Raw genomic sequence first — 15,392 nt, 5'->3', positions numbered from 1 at the left:
ATTTCTTTAAAGCACAGGAGAAAGGGAGGGAAAAAATCCAAGCCGCTTCTGTTTCTCAGCTATCAAAACACAGCTAAGTCTTATCGGTTTGCTAATAATAATAACCAGATAACCCTCAGTAAATCAGCCAACTTTGGCGAGTATCTTAACTGGCCTAGGCTGCATGGCAGTGAAAGAGTGCCTGAAACAGTGCCATTGCCCGTAAATGAGCAGCTGGAGATTAGAGAAGAGATAATTTCCCCACAGAGAGTTTTCTGCAGGGAAGCTGGAGATTCTGAGAGTTCAGAAGGAGAGAGCTCTGAAGAAATGAAGTCAGGCATTCTGACAGAAGTAATAAAGGTGTGGGGCCAAAACGATATGGTTATGATGGTTGCGACTGTGTGAATAATGTATCTGTGAGTGAGCCAGCTAGTTATGAAGACATGTTATCTCTTGAAGCCAAAGAGCAAGATTTATGGCTGCAAGCCATGCAAACAGAGATGTCGGCTCTAGCTGAGTATAATGTGTATACTCCCACACAGTTGTCTAAGGGACAGTCTGTAATAGGCTGCAGATGGGTTTATAAGCTGAAAAGACTCACTGATGGCACTATGCAAAGAAAAGCCAGGCTTGTATGTAAAGACTTTGCTCAAAAGAAATATTTGCATTATGATGAAACCTTTTCTCCCACGGTTCGAGGGGAGACGATTAAATCAGCCCTGGCAGTAGCCAGTTTAAAACGTTTAAAGGTGTTTCACTATGATGTGCAAACTGCATACTTGAATGCCCTTCTGGCAGATGACATTTATATGGAACAGATTCCAGGTTTTCAACTGAAAGACGGGGCAAAAGTCTTGAAATTGAACAAAGCATTGTATGGTTTGCATCAGTCAGCCAGAGAATGGCATAACTGCCTGAATGAAGCTGTGCTGCAATTAGGATTCAAACAGAGTGCTGCAGATTCATGTTTGTATTCTAGATGCAAGGGTCAGAACCTATGTTTTCTTGTGTATGTAGATGACGTTTGTTTGATGACAAATAATAGAGGTGACCAAGAACAAGTTCAGAAGGAGCTTGCTGAGAAGTTCAAACTGAAGTGTTTGGGTCAAATACAAAATTATTTGGGTGTTGAAATACATAGAGACAGTGATGGTGTATTTTCTTTGTCTCAACCAAACAAGATAAAGCAACTGTTAGAGAAGTTTAACATGATTGATGCTAATGCTGTGGAAACACCTATGGTGACAGGTTATTCCAGAGATGAGTCAGAGGGACAGGAAGAGTGCAACAAGACTTTGTATCAATCCCTAGTGGGAGGTTTGTTGTACCTCGCCTGCTGGTCAAGACCAGACATATATCAGGCTGTACACTGCCTAAGTAAACAAAATATGTCCCCTAAACAAAAAGACTGGAAGGCAGCAAAGCGGGTACTCAGCTATCTAAAGGGCACCATGGATAGAAGATTGTGCCTAAAAGCAAATGATGAGAGCTTGACAGTGTATGCAGACGCATCCTGGGCAGACCAGAAGGATGCCAAATCCACTTCCGGGTATGTGATATACTTAGGAAAAGCTCCAATTTATTGGAAGTCACTGAAACAGTCATTTGTGGCCACAAGCTCTTGTGAATCAGAGTTTAGCGCTATAAGCGAGAGTGTTAACCAGGTTGAATGGTTTGTGTATCTCTTTAAAGAATTGTATGTGACTGTAAACTTGCCTGTAAAAGTGTATACAGATAATAATGCAGCAAGGCAGCTTGCAAATGAGCAGTGCTATAAGGGACAGAGCAAGCATATCCGGATTAGGTATGCAAATGCATCTAATGCCATAAATAAGAATCTGGTACACATAATGAGGTGTGCAAGTATTGACAATGTAGCTGATCTGTTTACAAAGATTGTGGACTGTAATAGATTTGTGCAACTAACAAAGCGAATATGAAATCCTTGAGAACGAGTGTCAAAATAAACAAGGCTGCATATTAGTGGTCAGTGGTCAGACTGACAGCAGCCAGGATGAAAAGCATCTAGCTGATGCAAGGGGTTTGGAAAGTCCCTGGGAGCTAGCATGAACTAGCACAAACCAGTTGGGGCCAGAAACTGATGCAATGTCTTGCAACAGGTGGAGTGACCTGGCATGTGATCTCATTGGTCCCTAGTGGTAACAATATGTATAAATGTTCCCAGCTCTGTAACATCAGTGTGGGATGCTATCGTGGAGTGTGTGTGTATCTATGCACTGTAAATAAATCAATCACTACTAGTAACGAGTATCTCTGGTGGTTTGTTCTGGATTGTCTGCCCAATCCACAGGCTCCCGCAATAGTCTCCCAGCTGACCAGACTCAGATCTGCTTAGCTTCAACAGAGTTGCAGTATCGCAGGCTGTGTAGTCATGGTTGGGACCCCATTGACAATATCACAGTCTAAGAATGTAGGCCTCAAAAGGTTAAGTGGATTGTTTCAACTTATTGACGTGGTAATATTTGAGTCTATTTTTTGAGCATCCCAACGTTTAAAAAGCTTTCGGTATATCTGTATACAGATACATCGCTATAGATAAGTATTTATTTAAAAATATGTATTTTAATTTTCAGTGAAATTCTCAAAAATACTTTATAATACTACCTAAAAAGCATTAAAATAAATTAAAAATAAATTAAATAAATTAAAATAAAATTAAAATAAAATAAAATTAAATTAAATTAATTAAAATAAAAATTATCTGAAAAGGTAAATGATTGCCCAGTAGTGATCTGTAGGGCTGTCGATTCGGTTCGGCCCAAACCGAAAAACAGCCGAATTTCCCCTGATTCGGCAGTTTTTAGTTCGGGATGAACCGAACTCAAAAATGGCTGGAAACCGGGGGAGCCGAATTCAGCGAGTTCGGGAGTTCACAAATAAATTCAGCAAATTTGGGGAGCCAGTAAGCAGCATAACCGTCAGTAAGCAGCATTCTCCTCCCCCAGCCAATCAGTGGCCAAGCTGGGTCTTCTTCTGGCCAATCAGTCAGGATTGAGTACTGGAGGAATCAGCTGCTGCGCGGCTGGGCCGGGGAGAGAGAGAGAGTGAGAGAAATCCTCGTGGGGGGTGCTTGTGCACATTCGCTCCTCTCCGTGGCTGCAGGGGGTGCATTTTTGGGGGTAGAGACTCCAAACTTTCAGCGGAGCTTCAGATGAGCCTTCTTAAGAGACCCCCCAAGTTTTGTAAACATTGGGTCAGGGGGTCCCGAGATATGGGCTCCACCCCTTTTCCCTCCCCCTTTTCCATTTCCATGGCTACAGGGGGTGCTTTTTTGGGGGGGTGCAGCCCCCAAACTTTCAGCATAGCTTCAGACGAGCCTTCTTAAGAGACCCCCCAAGTTTTGTAAAGATGGGTTCAGTGGGGGCAGAAATATGGGCTCCCCCCTTTTCTCTTTCCATGGTACAGGGGGTGCATTTTTGGGGGTGCAGCCCCCAAACATTCAGCATAGCTTCAGACGAGCCTTTGTAAGAGACCCCCCAAGTTTTGTATACATTGGGTCAGGGGGTCCCGAGATATGGGCTTTCCCCTTTTCCCTATTGGGATGAATGGATCACCCGATACTGTATGCATCTCCAGAGCGGCAAAACCTTCCGTGCTTAAATGGAATCATATTGGATTACCCACTCCTCCCAGCCCCTCCTGATGGAACAGAAGACAGCCACAGTAAGACCCCTTTAGGGGCTTTAATCTATAATTTTTCTCCTCTGTGTGTGTGTGGGGGGGGAAAGCAGAGTCTGTGTGTGTGTGGGGAGGGAGCAGTTTCTGTGGGTGGGGAGGGAAGCCAAAGGGGGCTTTCGCCCGTTCTGCCTGGGGTGTGTGTGCCCCCTCGAGTCCCTCTCTCCCTGGTTTGAGGGGGGGGGGCTTCAGTTGTGTGTCCTCAGGTTTTTCCTCATTCATAAGATCAGTTAGGTCTATTTGGATGCTTGCTCAAAACTGGTTTTCAAATGGTGACTTAAAGAATACATTTGGAGTCCCATGCAAAAGGGGAAATTCCACCCCTCCTGCTCATTATGCATAGCTAGCTGCCTCTGTCCCTTTCCATGGTTTGCAAACTCCCAGGTGTCAGGTGTTGCTTTGCATGGTTGCAAAGGTGTTGCTTTGCAGTTGTGGGTGTTGCTTTGCAGTTGTGTTGCTTTGCAGTGTTGCTTTGCAGTTGTGTTGCTTTGCAAACTTCTTAGCACCTGCCCCACCCTTGCTCTCAGCTGTTTGTCGGGGCTGGGAGCTTTGTGCGTGGGCGGCAAGCTCTGCTCAGAGATGCACATTAAGGGTGGGGGACCCCTTTCGGGGCCCATATCTCAGCCCCCCCGACCCAATCTTTACAAAACTTGTGGGGTCTTGCAAGAAGGGTCCTTTGAAGCTCCGCTGAAAGTTTGGGACCTCTACCCCCAAAAATGCCTCCCTGGAGCCGCGGAAAGGCGCGGTTGTGTTTTTAATGGCTTTATTCGGCCAAATTTTTCCCCTGAACTTTGAATTCGCGCCGAATTGCATGGACCCGAAGCGGGGGAGTTTGGACTTCAGCATATCTTGAATCCAGACGGGCCGAATCCGAACTATACCGATTTTTTTTTCAACAGCCCTAGTGATCTGGGTCAGGTAGAGGTTAGAGTTAAAAAGACCTGGGTTTATATCACCACACTGCTGTTAAAAAAAAAAGAAGAAGAGGAAGAAGTTCACTGGGTGATCTTGGGCAATCTTTTTCTGTCAACCTAATCCACCTCACTGTCAGCTCTTGACCCAAAGAACCAGAAATCACCACAGAGACAGTTAGAATCCAAGCAGATGGCTTTTACTGGTCAAATAGGCAATACAGTGCATATAGGATAAGATGACAGCTATGAGGGTCTTGCTCGTTAGTTGGCAATATAAAGCTTGAAATTGGCGGGAGATTACAGAACACACAAAGCATAAACAGAGCACACTTTCCCAGGGGTAGCGTTCCCAGGCTTTGGTATGTGAAGCTGTCCTTGAAGTCTGGACGGTTCAGCAAAGGAACAGAGGCAACAGAGAAACCGAGATAACAGCCTGACATCCTGCTCCCCTTAAGGCCCCCTCCCATCCTGCAAGGTCTGTCTGGGTAGGCAATGTGAAAGGCGTTGACGAGCTTGGGGGCGGAGACATCTCGTGCGCGAACCCACTCGTCATAGGCAGGGGGGAAGTGTTTCCAGCGAACTAGGTATTGTAAAATTCCATGGTGAATACGGTAGTCCAGGACCTTGGAGACCTCGTAATGTTCTTCCCCCCCCACCATTATGGGTTCTTCGGGATGCAGTTCTGGATGCCATTGCGGAGAAGCAATATGGGGTTTCAGGAGGCTGATGTGGAAAACGGGGTGCACACGTCTTAAGGTTTTGGGGAGAGATAGTTCCACCGTGACAGGATTTATGATGCGAGTGATGAAAATTGGGCCAATGTACTTAGTGTTGAGTTTATGGCACGGGCGGGTGGAACGCAGATTCTTGGTGGATAGGTATACCAGGTTGCCTACTTGTGGGTCCCCACCGGGGGACCGATGCTTATCGGCTTGTGCTTTGTATAAGCGCTTGGCTCGGGTAAGATTGCTAATCAGCCAGGGCCATGTAGTGCGGAGGGTGTGTGCCCAAGAGGCAATGTCGGCATCCTCCTCCCCTTCCACAGCCTCTACAGGGGGGATAGGACCGAAGTCCTGTCCATATATTGCATAAAACGGGCTGAAACCAGTGGACTGATGTACAGCATTATTGTAAGCATATTCTGCAAAAGGTAACAGTTCTACCCAGTTATCTTGGTGGTAATTGACATAACAGCGCAAATAACATTCAAGTACAGCATTAACACGTTCGGTCTGGCCATCCGTTTGGAGATGGTATGCACTAGACAATCCTTGCTCCACCCCCACCAATTTGAGAAAAGCTTTCCAAAATTTTGCAACAAAGCTACTGCCGCGGTTGCAAATTATTTTGCGCGGAAACGAATGTAGTCTAAAGACATGTGACACGAAGAGGCGGGCCAATTTCTGAGCGGAGGGGATCCCTGTGCATGGAACCAAATGTATTTGCTTAGAAAATAAGTCAGTGATAACCCATAGTACAGTTTTCCCCCCGCTGAGAGGGAGATCCGTCATAAAATCCATAGCAATCACTTCCCAGGGTTTGGAGGGTATTTCAAGCGGTTGCAGTAGTCCTGGGGGCTTGCCTTGAGATCGTTTGACTGTGGCGCAAATAGGACAGCTGCGAATAAAAGAGTCAATATCAGAACGCATTCCCCCCCACCAAAACTGTCTGCGCAACAGGTGAAGGGTCTTTAGAAACCCAAAGTGCCCTGCGGTTTTCATTCCATGGGCCAAGTGTAAGACGTCTTTTCGGAGCGCTTTGGGTACATACAATTTTGAGTCTTTGTACCAAGAGCCCCCTTGTTCAACAACACCAGGAGGCAGGGTTTGATCAGAATGTTCCATAAGGCAGTGTTCCCGCAGGGACTTTAAGAAAGAATCGGAGACGGGAACCCCCCCCCCTCGTTCAAAGTAGTAGTAGGAGCAGGTAGGGGGGTTGGCGAGGGGGAAACGCTTACGTGTTGCGGTGCGTAGACTTCAGGCGGCTGGGCGGCCCGTTGAGTTGGAGGAGTCAGAGCTGGAGCCGGAGCCATCGCGGTGTTCCGTTGAGGAGGCAGGAGAGCAGCCGGTAGGGTTGGAGGGGTTTGCCCGCTGGTGACTGTGTGTTGTCGCTGGGGTAGCGTTTGGGATCGGGTTTGTACAGCCAATACGGGCAGGGCTTCTCTTTGTGCGGGCGTAAATAAAGAGTCTGTTGGCCGATCGAGTTTTGCCGGGTATTGAGGCAATCGGGAGAGAGCATCCGCGAGAACGTTTTGTTTTCCTGGGACATGCTTCAGGATGAAACGAAACTGAGCAAAGAATTCCGCCCAACGTTGTTGTTTTGCGGATAATTTATGGGTTCCTGTGAGGGCGGCCAGATTCTTGTGATCAGTCCAAACTTCGAAGGGGACTTTGGACCCTTCTAGGAATTGTCGCCAAAGAGTGAGAGCATGGTGAACAGCTGAGGCTTCTTTCTTCCAAATAGGCCAGTTCAATTGGGAGTGCGCAAACTTCTTAGAGAAATAAGCGCAAGGATGAAGGAGACCATTAGGTCCTTTTTGCAGCAGGGCCCCCCCCCCATAGCTACGTCGGAGGCATCGACTTGCACAATGAACATTCAATTAGGGTCTGGGTGCCGTAGCACCGGTTCTGATGTGAAAAGGCGTTTGAGAGCTACAAAGGCGGCTTGGCATTGATCAGTCCACAGTATTTTAGCGGAGGGCAGAGTTTTCTTTACCTTTGGTTTTTAGAAGGTCGGTGATGGGCAGTGCTATTTGGGCGAAGTTTGGAATAAATCCGCGGTAGAAATTAGCAAAGCCCAGGAATTGTTGTACTTGCTTGCGGTTGGAGGGAGGTGCCCATTCGAGGACGGAACAGACCTTGTCCGGGTCCATGCTAAGGCCATGGTGGGAGATTATGTATCCCAAGAAAGTTATTTTGCTCTGGTGAAATTCGCATTTAGCCAGCTTTGCGAAGAGTTGGTGGTTGCGTAGGCGGCGCAGAACTTCTTGGACCAATGTGACATGCTTGTCCATGGTTTTTGAATAAATGAGAATGTCGTCTAAATAAACCACTACTCCGCGGTATAGCAAATCATGAAGGATTTCATTGATGAGTTGCATGAAGACCCCCGGGGCCCCTTTTAACCTGAAGGGCATCACAAGGAATTCAAACATTCCAAAGCAGCTAGAGAAGGCAGTGAGGGGTTCGTCCCCCTCTTAGATGCGGACGCGGTAGTAGGCTTCTACCAGGTCCAATTTAGAAAAAATACGTCCTTCTTGTAGTTGTCCCAAGATATCTGAAATTAGTGGTATAGGATAGGCGTTGGTTTGAGTAACTGCATTGAGTTTGTGGAAGTCAATGCAGAGGCGTAGGTCGCCCTCCTTTTTTCGGACAAAAAACGCGGGGGCTGAGTTGGGAGCATTCGATGGGCGAATGAACCCTCTGGCAAGGTTTTTGTCCAAAAAGTCTCGAAGCACAGTGCGCTCGGAAGTGCTCATTGGGTAGATTTTACTTTTGGTTAATGTGCAGTCCTTCACCATTTCAATTGCACAGTCAGTAGCCTGGTGAGGGGGTAAGGCATCACATTCTTTAATGTTAAAGACATCTGCGAAGTCTTGGTATATTTCAGGGAGGGCTGGTGTTGATGGGATCTCGGAGAGTAATGCCGAAGCGGGTGGAGACAGCACCGCAACTTGCTGTCGGTGCTGATCGCATTTAGGGTTGTCAAAGGAGATTGTGTTCGTGTCCCAATCGATACTGGGACAATGACCTTTAATCCAGTTAATTCCCAGGACCACCTCGAATCGAATAGGGGCTATGGTAAAGTCGATTTGTTCCCAGTGGGAGCCAATTCCCATCGCCACCCCTATAGTGCGATGATCAACTGGACCCCCTTTGAAATGGCTCCCATCCATTTGGGCAAATTGGACGGGGGCTGGTAAAGCCTCGGACTCGACTTTGAGTGCTGCGAATGTGGCTGCGCTTATGAGAGTGCGACTGCAACCAGAGTCAATAAGTGCTTTAACGGGTAGTTGGGGGCCACCTTCGTGATGTTGTAGAATGGCGTCTACATAAACGGTGGTTTCTACTTCCTTTACTTTGGTGGGAGCTGTAGGTTTAGCAGGAGAATCTGCAGAGGTCTGTGGAGACGCTCCACTCACCACAGACCGGAGCCGTTTTTTGACAAATCAAGGGGAGATTCCAGGTTTAAAGCCGGAGAAGTCCATGGGTTCTCTTCGTCCGAAGAGGGAAAGTTGTCCCCCAATGGGGCACTTGTAATCCGAGACCCGGATGAGTCTCCAGCGTGAAGTGCAGAGGGTGTGGGTCTTCCCGGCGCTGCGCTGCGGGTGGCCGCGGTGCCTCTGCGTTGCGGTCGTCCCCTAGCTCGAGTTGCTGTGCTGGGACGAAAGGGTTCAGGGCGGTACGGGCAGACCGCTGCAAAGTGGCCCTGTTCCCCACAAATGAGGCAGGCACCCCTTTGAAATCGGGTTTCGCGATCCTGGGGTGGACGCGTCAGCTTCCGTATAGCGGGGGGCGGTGCCTTGGGCTGGGGCTTTTCTCCTTGTGTTTTTGGCGGACAAGGGAAATAAAGCGCCGGCGGCTTTCTACTTCTTCGGCTAATAGAATCCAATCCTCGAGAGTGTCGGGATCGCCCCGCATGTACAACCAGTTCAGGACGTCAGGGTGTAAGGCTTCCCTGAAATGGTGAATTAGGGTGGCCTCGGGCCAGCCCACAATTTTGCTCGCCAGTCTCTGGAATTCATCGGCAAACTCTCGGACTGGAGTAGAGCCCTGTCTTAGTTGTAGCAGCTCCGCTTTGGCCCGTTCCCCCAGAAAGGGGTCCTCAAACCTCCTACGTAAAGCAGTCATGAAATTGTTGAGGGAACGGATAGAGCGGGATCGGGTGTCGAATTGGAGGACCATCCAGTCGGCCGCTTTGCCTGTCAGAAGGGAAGCTACGTAGCGCACCCGGCTGTCCTCGGTAGGGAACAATTGTCCCTGTTCTCGCATATAACTGTCCACCTGATGCAAGAAACAGGGTAGGGCTTCAAGAGATCCATCATACGTAGTTTTCAACTTGAGCTGTTTCCAAGGGCCGGGTATGGGTTGACCCGGTTGCACAGGCTGACCCGGTGGCACAGGTGCTCCGGGTGCAGGTAGGACGGGAGCTCCGGGAGGTGGAGGTGGTGCAGGAGGTTGGACTGGTCCCCCCTGACCCGGTATTGGGACGGGCTGTGCTTGGGCTATCAGGGCTAGCTGCAACTGCCTGTTGTCCTGCAGCATTTGTTCCATTAGCTCTTGGAGTTGATCGATGCGGTCGGACTACTCTCAATTTTGGGCTCGTAACAGGTGAACATCCTCTCCTGGGCCGCCGGTACGATGAGGTTTACTTGTCCGGAAACTCGTGGCCCATTGAGAGCTGTCCCCATATAGGTCCTCGTCAGCAGACTCTCCGGAGTCTTGGCGTCGGTCTGCAAGGCGGCGTGCGCGTTGGGTCGTGCGTGACGGGACAAACACCGGGGAAAAAGACAGACCTAACGGAGGGCCGCTCTTTACAGTGTCCTTAGGGCGACCGCCGGTCCGCACACGATCCGCAGCCAATTGTAACTCCTTATCCCTTGCGGCTTGGGCTTCGGCCGCCGCCTTAGCCGCTTCAGCAGCTTCTTTATCTGCGAGAACCTTTCGGGCTTCGAGTTTCAGAGCTTCAGTTGCGGTAACGTGCGGTAAAAGTTCTGTTTCCAGGAGTGAGAGTATGGGGTCGGGTTCCCCGCCCAGCAATGGTTGTAACCGAACCAAACGTCGAGGCCAAACGTTGGGTCAAGGTGGCTACCGTAGTATCCTTTGTACAATCCGCAAAGAGGAGGGCTGTATGGACAGCGACCCGCTTGGCTTCAGCTTGACAACTAGCTGCATCGGGTATCAGGGAAAGACCTGAGGCTCCTGCCATGGTACTTTTTCCCAGGGTAGTAGGGGCCGTGAATGGGAGAGACTCACGGGCAATAAGTTCATCCAATAATCCGGTTAGTACCTGTAAGTCCTCAGTTGCCAGCCGGGCATCATCCAGCAACTGATCAAAATCCTGGAGATCTAAACGAGTATTAGTATCATCCGAGGTTAACATCCAGAGAACTTTCACTAGAGATTGCCACTGTGTCTGTACTAGTCCCTCCAAGCGGCAAGTCTCTAGAGTAGTCCTAAAAAGTTCAGCGACTATGTCCTGTAGAAGGGTAGGATCCCCACATGAGGACTCCAGGGTTCCAGGAAGTAGTAGTCCCGGTTCACTCGGAGAGCGATCTCCTAGCTCCTATCCGAGTGGCAGGCGAACCCTCCAGGGCTCTAGCCTGACTAGGGGATCGTTGAAGAAGAGTTGTAGTGATAGCTGTCATAATGTCAGCTCTTGACCCAAAGAACCAGAAATCACCACAGAGACAGTTAGAATCCAAGCAGATGGCTTTTACTGGTCAAATAGGCAATACAGTGCATATAGGATAAGATGACAGCTATGAGGGTCTTGCTCGTTAGTTGGCAATATAAAGCTTGAAATTGGCGGGAGATTACAGAACACACAAAGCATAAACAGAGCACACTTTCCCAGGGGTAGCGTTCCCAGGCTTTGGTATGTGAAGCTGTCCTTGAAGTCTGGACGGTTCAGCAAAGGAACAGAGGCAACAGAGAAACCGAGATAACAGCCTGGGTGATCTTGGGCAATCTTTCTCTGTCAACCTAATCCACCTCACAGGGTTGCTGTGAAGATAAAGTGGGAAAGGGAGAACCATCTGGGCTCCTCGGAAGAAAGGTGAGCTAAGAATGTACTAGATAAGGTAGTCCAAAGTACTTATTAATAAATAAAATGGTCTTTATGTTCTTTCTGGAAGGACCCCTTCCTTCAAGTATCCTAAACTCAGATGTTAGAAGTATTGAAAGGTTCCAACCTTTTATACTCTATTTCCAAATATTACTCTACTGCCACACTGTAGTGTGACCAAGAAACAGAATCTCCATCTTTGAAGCAATTGCCACTAACAGTATTCAAATGTCATATCCCAATCCAGCAATTAAGTTAAGAGATCTCGTTTACAAAAAATAGTGCAGTGTAAAGTTTTGCTTATTTTAATATTGTGTATGAGTCTCCCTGTGCTCAAAATGTTTAGTCATTGTAAAAATAGGTAAAGGTCCCCTGTGCATTCCTGACCCATAGGGTGACGTCACATCCCGACGTTTCCAAGGCAGACTTTGTTTGTAGGGTAGTTTGACAGTGCCTTCCCCAGTCATCTTCCCTTTACCCCCAGCAAGCTGGGTACTCATTTGACCGACCTTGGAAGGATGGAAGGCTGAGTTGACCTTGAGCCGGCTACCTGAAACCGACTTCAGTCGGGATCGAACTCAGGTTGTGAGAAGAGCTTTTGACTGCAGTACTGCAGCTTAACACTGCACCACGGGGCTCCTATATTAGTCATAGTACAATGGATCTTATAATCTGTAGAGTACACAAGTTTGAGCAGATATTTGGTAGGTAGCTGAGGGGTTTCCATAGTACTATAAAAAGACAGAGTATACATCTTTGTAGTCTGAGGCTGCTGAAAGTAAGATTTCATATTTTTTATTATTTGATTCTGCAGAATACTCAAATACTTCCTTTCTACTCAACAGTCTTGAAATCGTCCAACCTGACTCAGTTCAAAGGAGATTGATGGTGTTATGGCTAAGACTTTCATTGTTCTTGGCCTTGGGCAAACTTGTTTTCTAATCTCAAAATTTTCCAGATAATATTTTTACAGTAATTTTCATGATTTGGGATGCAAGTCTCAGCAATTCTTCTCATCACCAGATTTTTCTAATGTAAATGAGCAAACGAAACAGTGTGTTTCCAGCTATACATGTCTTAATATTGATTTAAGCAATGCAGAATTCCTGCAATATAACATTAGCTTTTCCACCCTTGTCGTTCTCCCTCTTAACCTTTAGCCAGTTATGTATCCCTCTGGCCTTGTCCTAGATGGCCCAGGCTAGCCTGATTTCATCAGATCCCAAGATCCCAAGCTAAGCAGGACTAAGGAAGTCCAGTGTTGTTATGTAGAGACAGGCAGTGACAGACCACCTTTAGTTGTCTCTTGCCTTGAAAACCCTATGGAGTCGCTGCAACTTGATGACACTTTCCATTACCAAGCCCCTTTTGTTTATGTTAGCTCAGTGGTAGGCAATCTTTTTGGCCCAAGCGCTGAAAAACAGTGCAGTCTACATGTGAGGAGGGGGAAAAGATAGTTGTACTTGGCTAGACACACTGGGAACAAGCTGGGCCAGTGCTTCAGGGTCTTTTTCTCTGATCCCGCTATTAGGTATGTGGGTCTGGGAGAAATGACAGGCATAAGTCACATTGGTCTTTTATGCATAGGTTGGATCTCCCTGCTTGGACCTGGGCACATTAAAGTAACCCAGGTTGGGGAAACTGTATGCATTGGCTTGAATGATCAGCGACGAAACCATGTGGTAATCAAACCATGAATACAGAAAAAACAGTCTCCCAAACTCAAATCAAGTCCCACCCCTTTAAATGCTGCTCTGTAATTGGTTTGGTTTGCAGTGCTCCCCGTAAGAGAAGATTTCCTTCCCCCCAAACCCAACTGCCGCGTAAAAAAGCATTTTAAGAACAAAAAAACAAAAAACAGAGACACCTGAAAGAAAGGGGGGGGGGAGAAATCCAAGGCTCATTTTAAAAAAGCCTTTCTTTTGCTCAGAAAGAGCTCCGAGGTAGCAGGAAGCAGGAAGCACTTGAATCCCCACCTCTTTACACACTGCTTTGTGATTGGCTATGAGAGAAGCCAATCTTCTGTTTTCCCCTGTTTAACCATTGGCATGCTGATTTGAGGAGGGGGTTGGAAAAGGGTGGGGCTTGATGGCGCAGGGAAGCTCAACCTGAGAATGGAGTATGCACGTTATGTGACTCTGGAATGAGCCAGGATGAACGGTTTAATTTGGGCCAGAAGAGGAATGGGAAAAGCCATGTTCATTTTGCATCGAAACAGCGTTGAGCTTCCAAGGAATGAGATATTGTGCATACTGAAAAATTTGATCTTGGCTGAAACGGGGAATAAAGAAGGTTAAAGCGACCATGCATAAAACACCATTGTTGCCTTCATCCATACAGCCAGCCCCATCAGCATTGACAGCACTTTGCCTTGGTTCCTGGGGCAGAAAACTGGTTCTGTATTGTGTGGCATGTACTGCTGTTTGGTTTGTATGGCAGGAGGCAGGAAATATGGTTCTGTGCCGCTAGCTGCTGTTTGGAACCAGCGTCGCACATACAGCTTGATTAATTTGTTGGAGAAATCAGTATTTATTTGTGTTTGTCATTATTTCACAAGGTGAACATTGGCTTTTCTTGGTGAGTGCATTGCAATGAACTCTGAAACTCTTTTATACATGGAAAATATACAAGAGGTCTTAAAGGTTTTTTTAGCCTCATTGACAAGCAGGGTTTGCCATGAAGGAACAGTGTGAGCTTTGGCCCATCAATTGACAGCCACCATTGGTGCATGATGTTATGAGGCTGTGAACAAAACAGTTAAGATCGTTCTTGGGCATGGTGAATGAAACTTGGTATAAGTGTTTTTCCTTTTCCTTCCTCTAGCTCAGCAGAATTCACCGAAAATCCATGAAGGCTGGTGGGCTTATAAAGAGGTGGTCCAGGGAAGCTTTGTTCCGGGTAAGTGCAAGTGTGTTGAAGCAGTCCTTTTTCTCCTTTCCTTGCATACATATGCTAGCATGTCTCATTTGCTCTTAGGATGCACACTTGAGATGTACCCTATAAATATAAATGTGTGCATTATAACACAAATGAGTGTTGTGAAAATCAGTAACACCCTATGTCTTACTTTTCAAAAGGTACATAATTGATAAAGACCCTGTAGCTTTTTGTCTTGTCTTTCCCCCCAAAACCATACATCTTAAGGACTAACAGTGCATTCCTGAGCCTCCAGAGCAAAAGCCCTTAGGAGGCCAGGAAGGCGCCACGCCAGCATCTGGGCCCTCGAACGCTGGTGGGAAGGCCTGGATGCTGGTCGCGGGGCGCTGCCATGTACAATGCGCACCTACATCAAAACCCCATAAAGGGGTCTTCAGCTTACGGAACCACATATGGCTCTTTAAGAAAGAAAATGAAACAAGGTAAGGTACATTGAAGGGGTGCATATGATGCTAGAATAATCAGTATGTGAGGGGAATGGCAGGCAAAGTTTTTTTGTGGGGCTAAAGAGCTTTTTAGAAGTGTTTTGCAGAAAGGAAAATGATAGAGATGAACAGTTGCCAGTAATCTAAGTGTGAATGATGCACAGATTTATGCCAGTGCACTAAAACAGTTGTGCTGGGTGTTCCTATGTATATTTATTGCTTACTGTGAGACCTTGTGTAAGCTACTTCCAAATAATGGATTTGCAACAAGCCATGTTTGAGCTGTAGAAACTTGATGAATTATTTATCAACATGCCACTTATCAGTAATGTGAAGTTACATAGTACTCTTATCCAAATAGGCTTTCCTAAACCAGCCCTTTGTTGGTCTCTTGCTCTGAATTTTGATATGGTTTGTAACTTAATATTAAAAGGTTGCTGGCATTTAATTATAGAGATTGCCATAAAGTGTAGAAGGGTGTGTTTCCACACCATGTGGGACAGATGCTAATGTTGTATCAGGGAGCTATGATTGGTCCAAAGGGGCTTGGCATGTACCCAGTATGGATCCCCTGCTTGAACATGTATATCTCCACACTTTATGGTGTTAGCTCTTCCAGTACTATTGTGCACATATCATGCACACTTGCACCATG

General features: G+C 47.1%; 1 protein-coding gene across 1 annotated transcript in view; it reads left to right on the top strand.

Moving 5' to 3' along the window:
- The window catches only part of CA10 (carbonic anhydrase 10), a 677,770-nt gene that overhangs the window by 133,305 nt on the left and 529,073 nt on the right, over nt 1-15,392 (top strand). The window contains exon 2 of the mRNA XM_056861664.1: nt 14,199-14,273. Coding sequence (XP_056717642.1) covers nt 14,199-14,273 — 75 coding nt within the window. The remainder of the gene's footprint in view (nt 1-14,198; nt 14,274-15,392) is intronic.

This window comes from Euleptes europaea, chromosome 1 (genome assembly GCF_029931775.1).
Source record: "Euleptes europaea isolate rEulEur1 chromosome 1, rEulEur1.hap1, whole genome shotgun sequence".
Taxonomy (NCBI): Eukaryota; Metazoa; Chordata; class Lepidosauria; order Squamata; family Sphaerodactylidae; genus Euleptes; species Euleptes europaea.
This window is presented reverse-complemented; position numbering and strand designations above follow the sequence as displayed.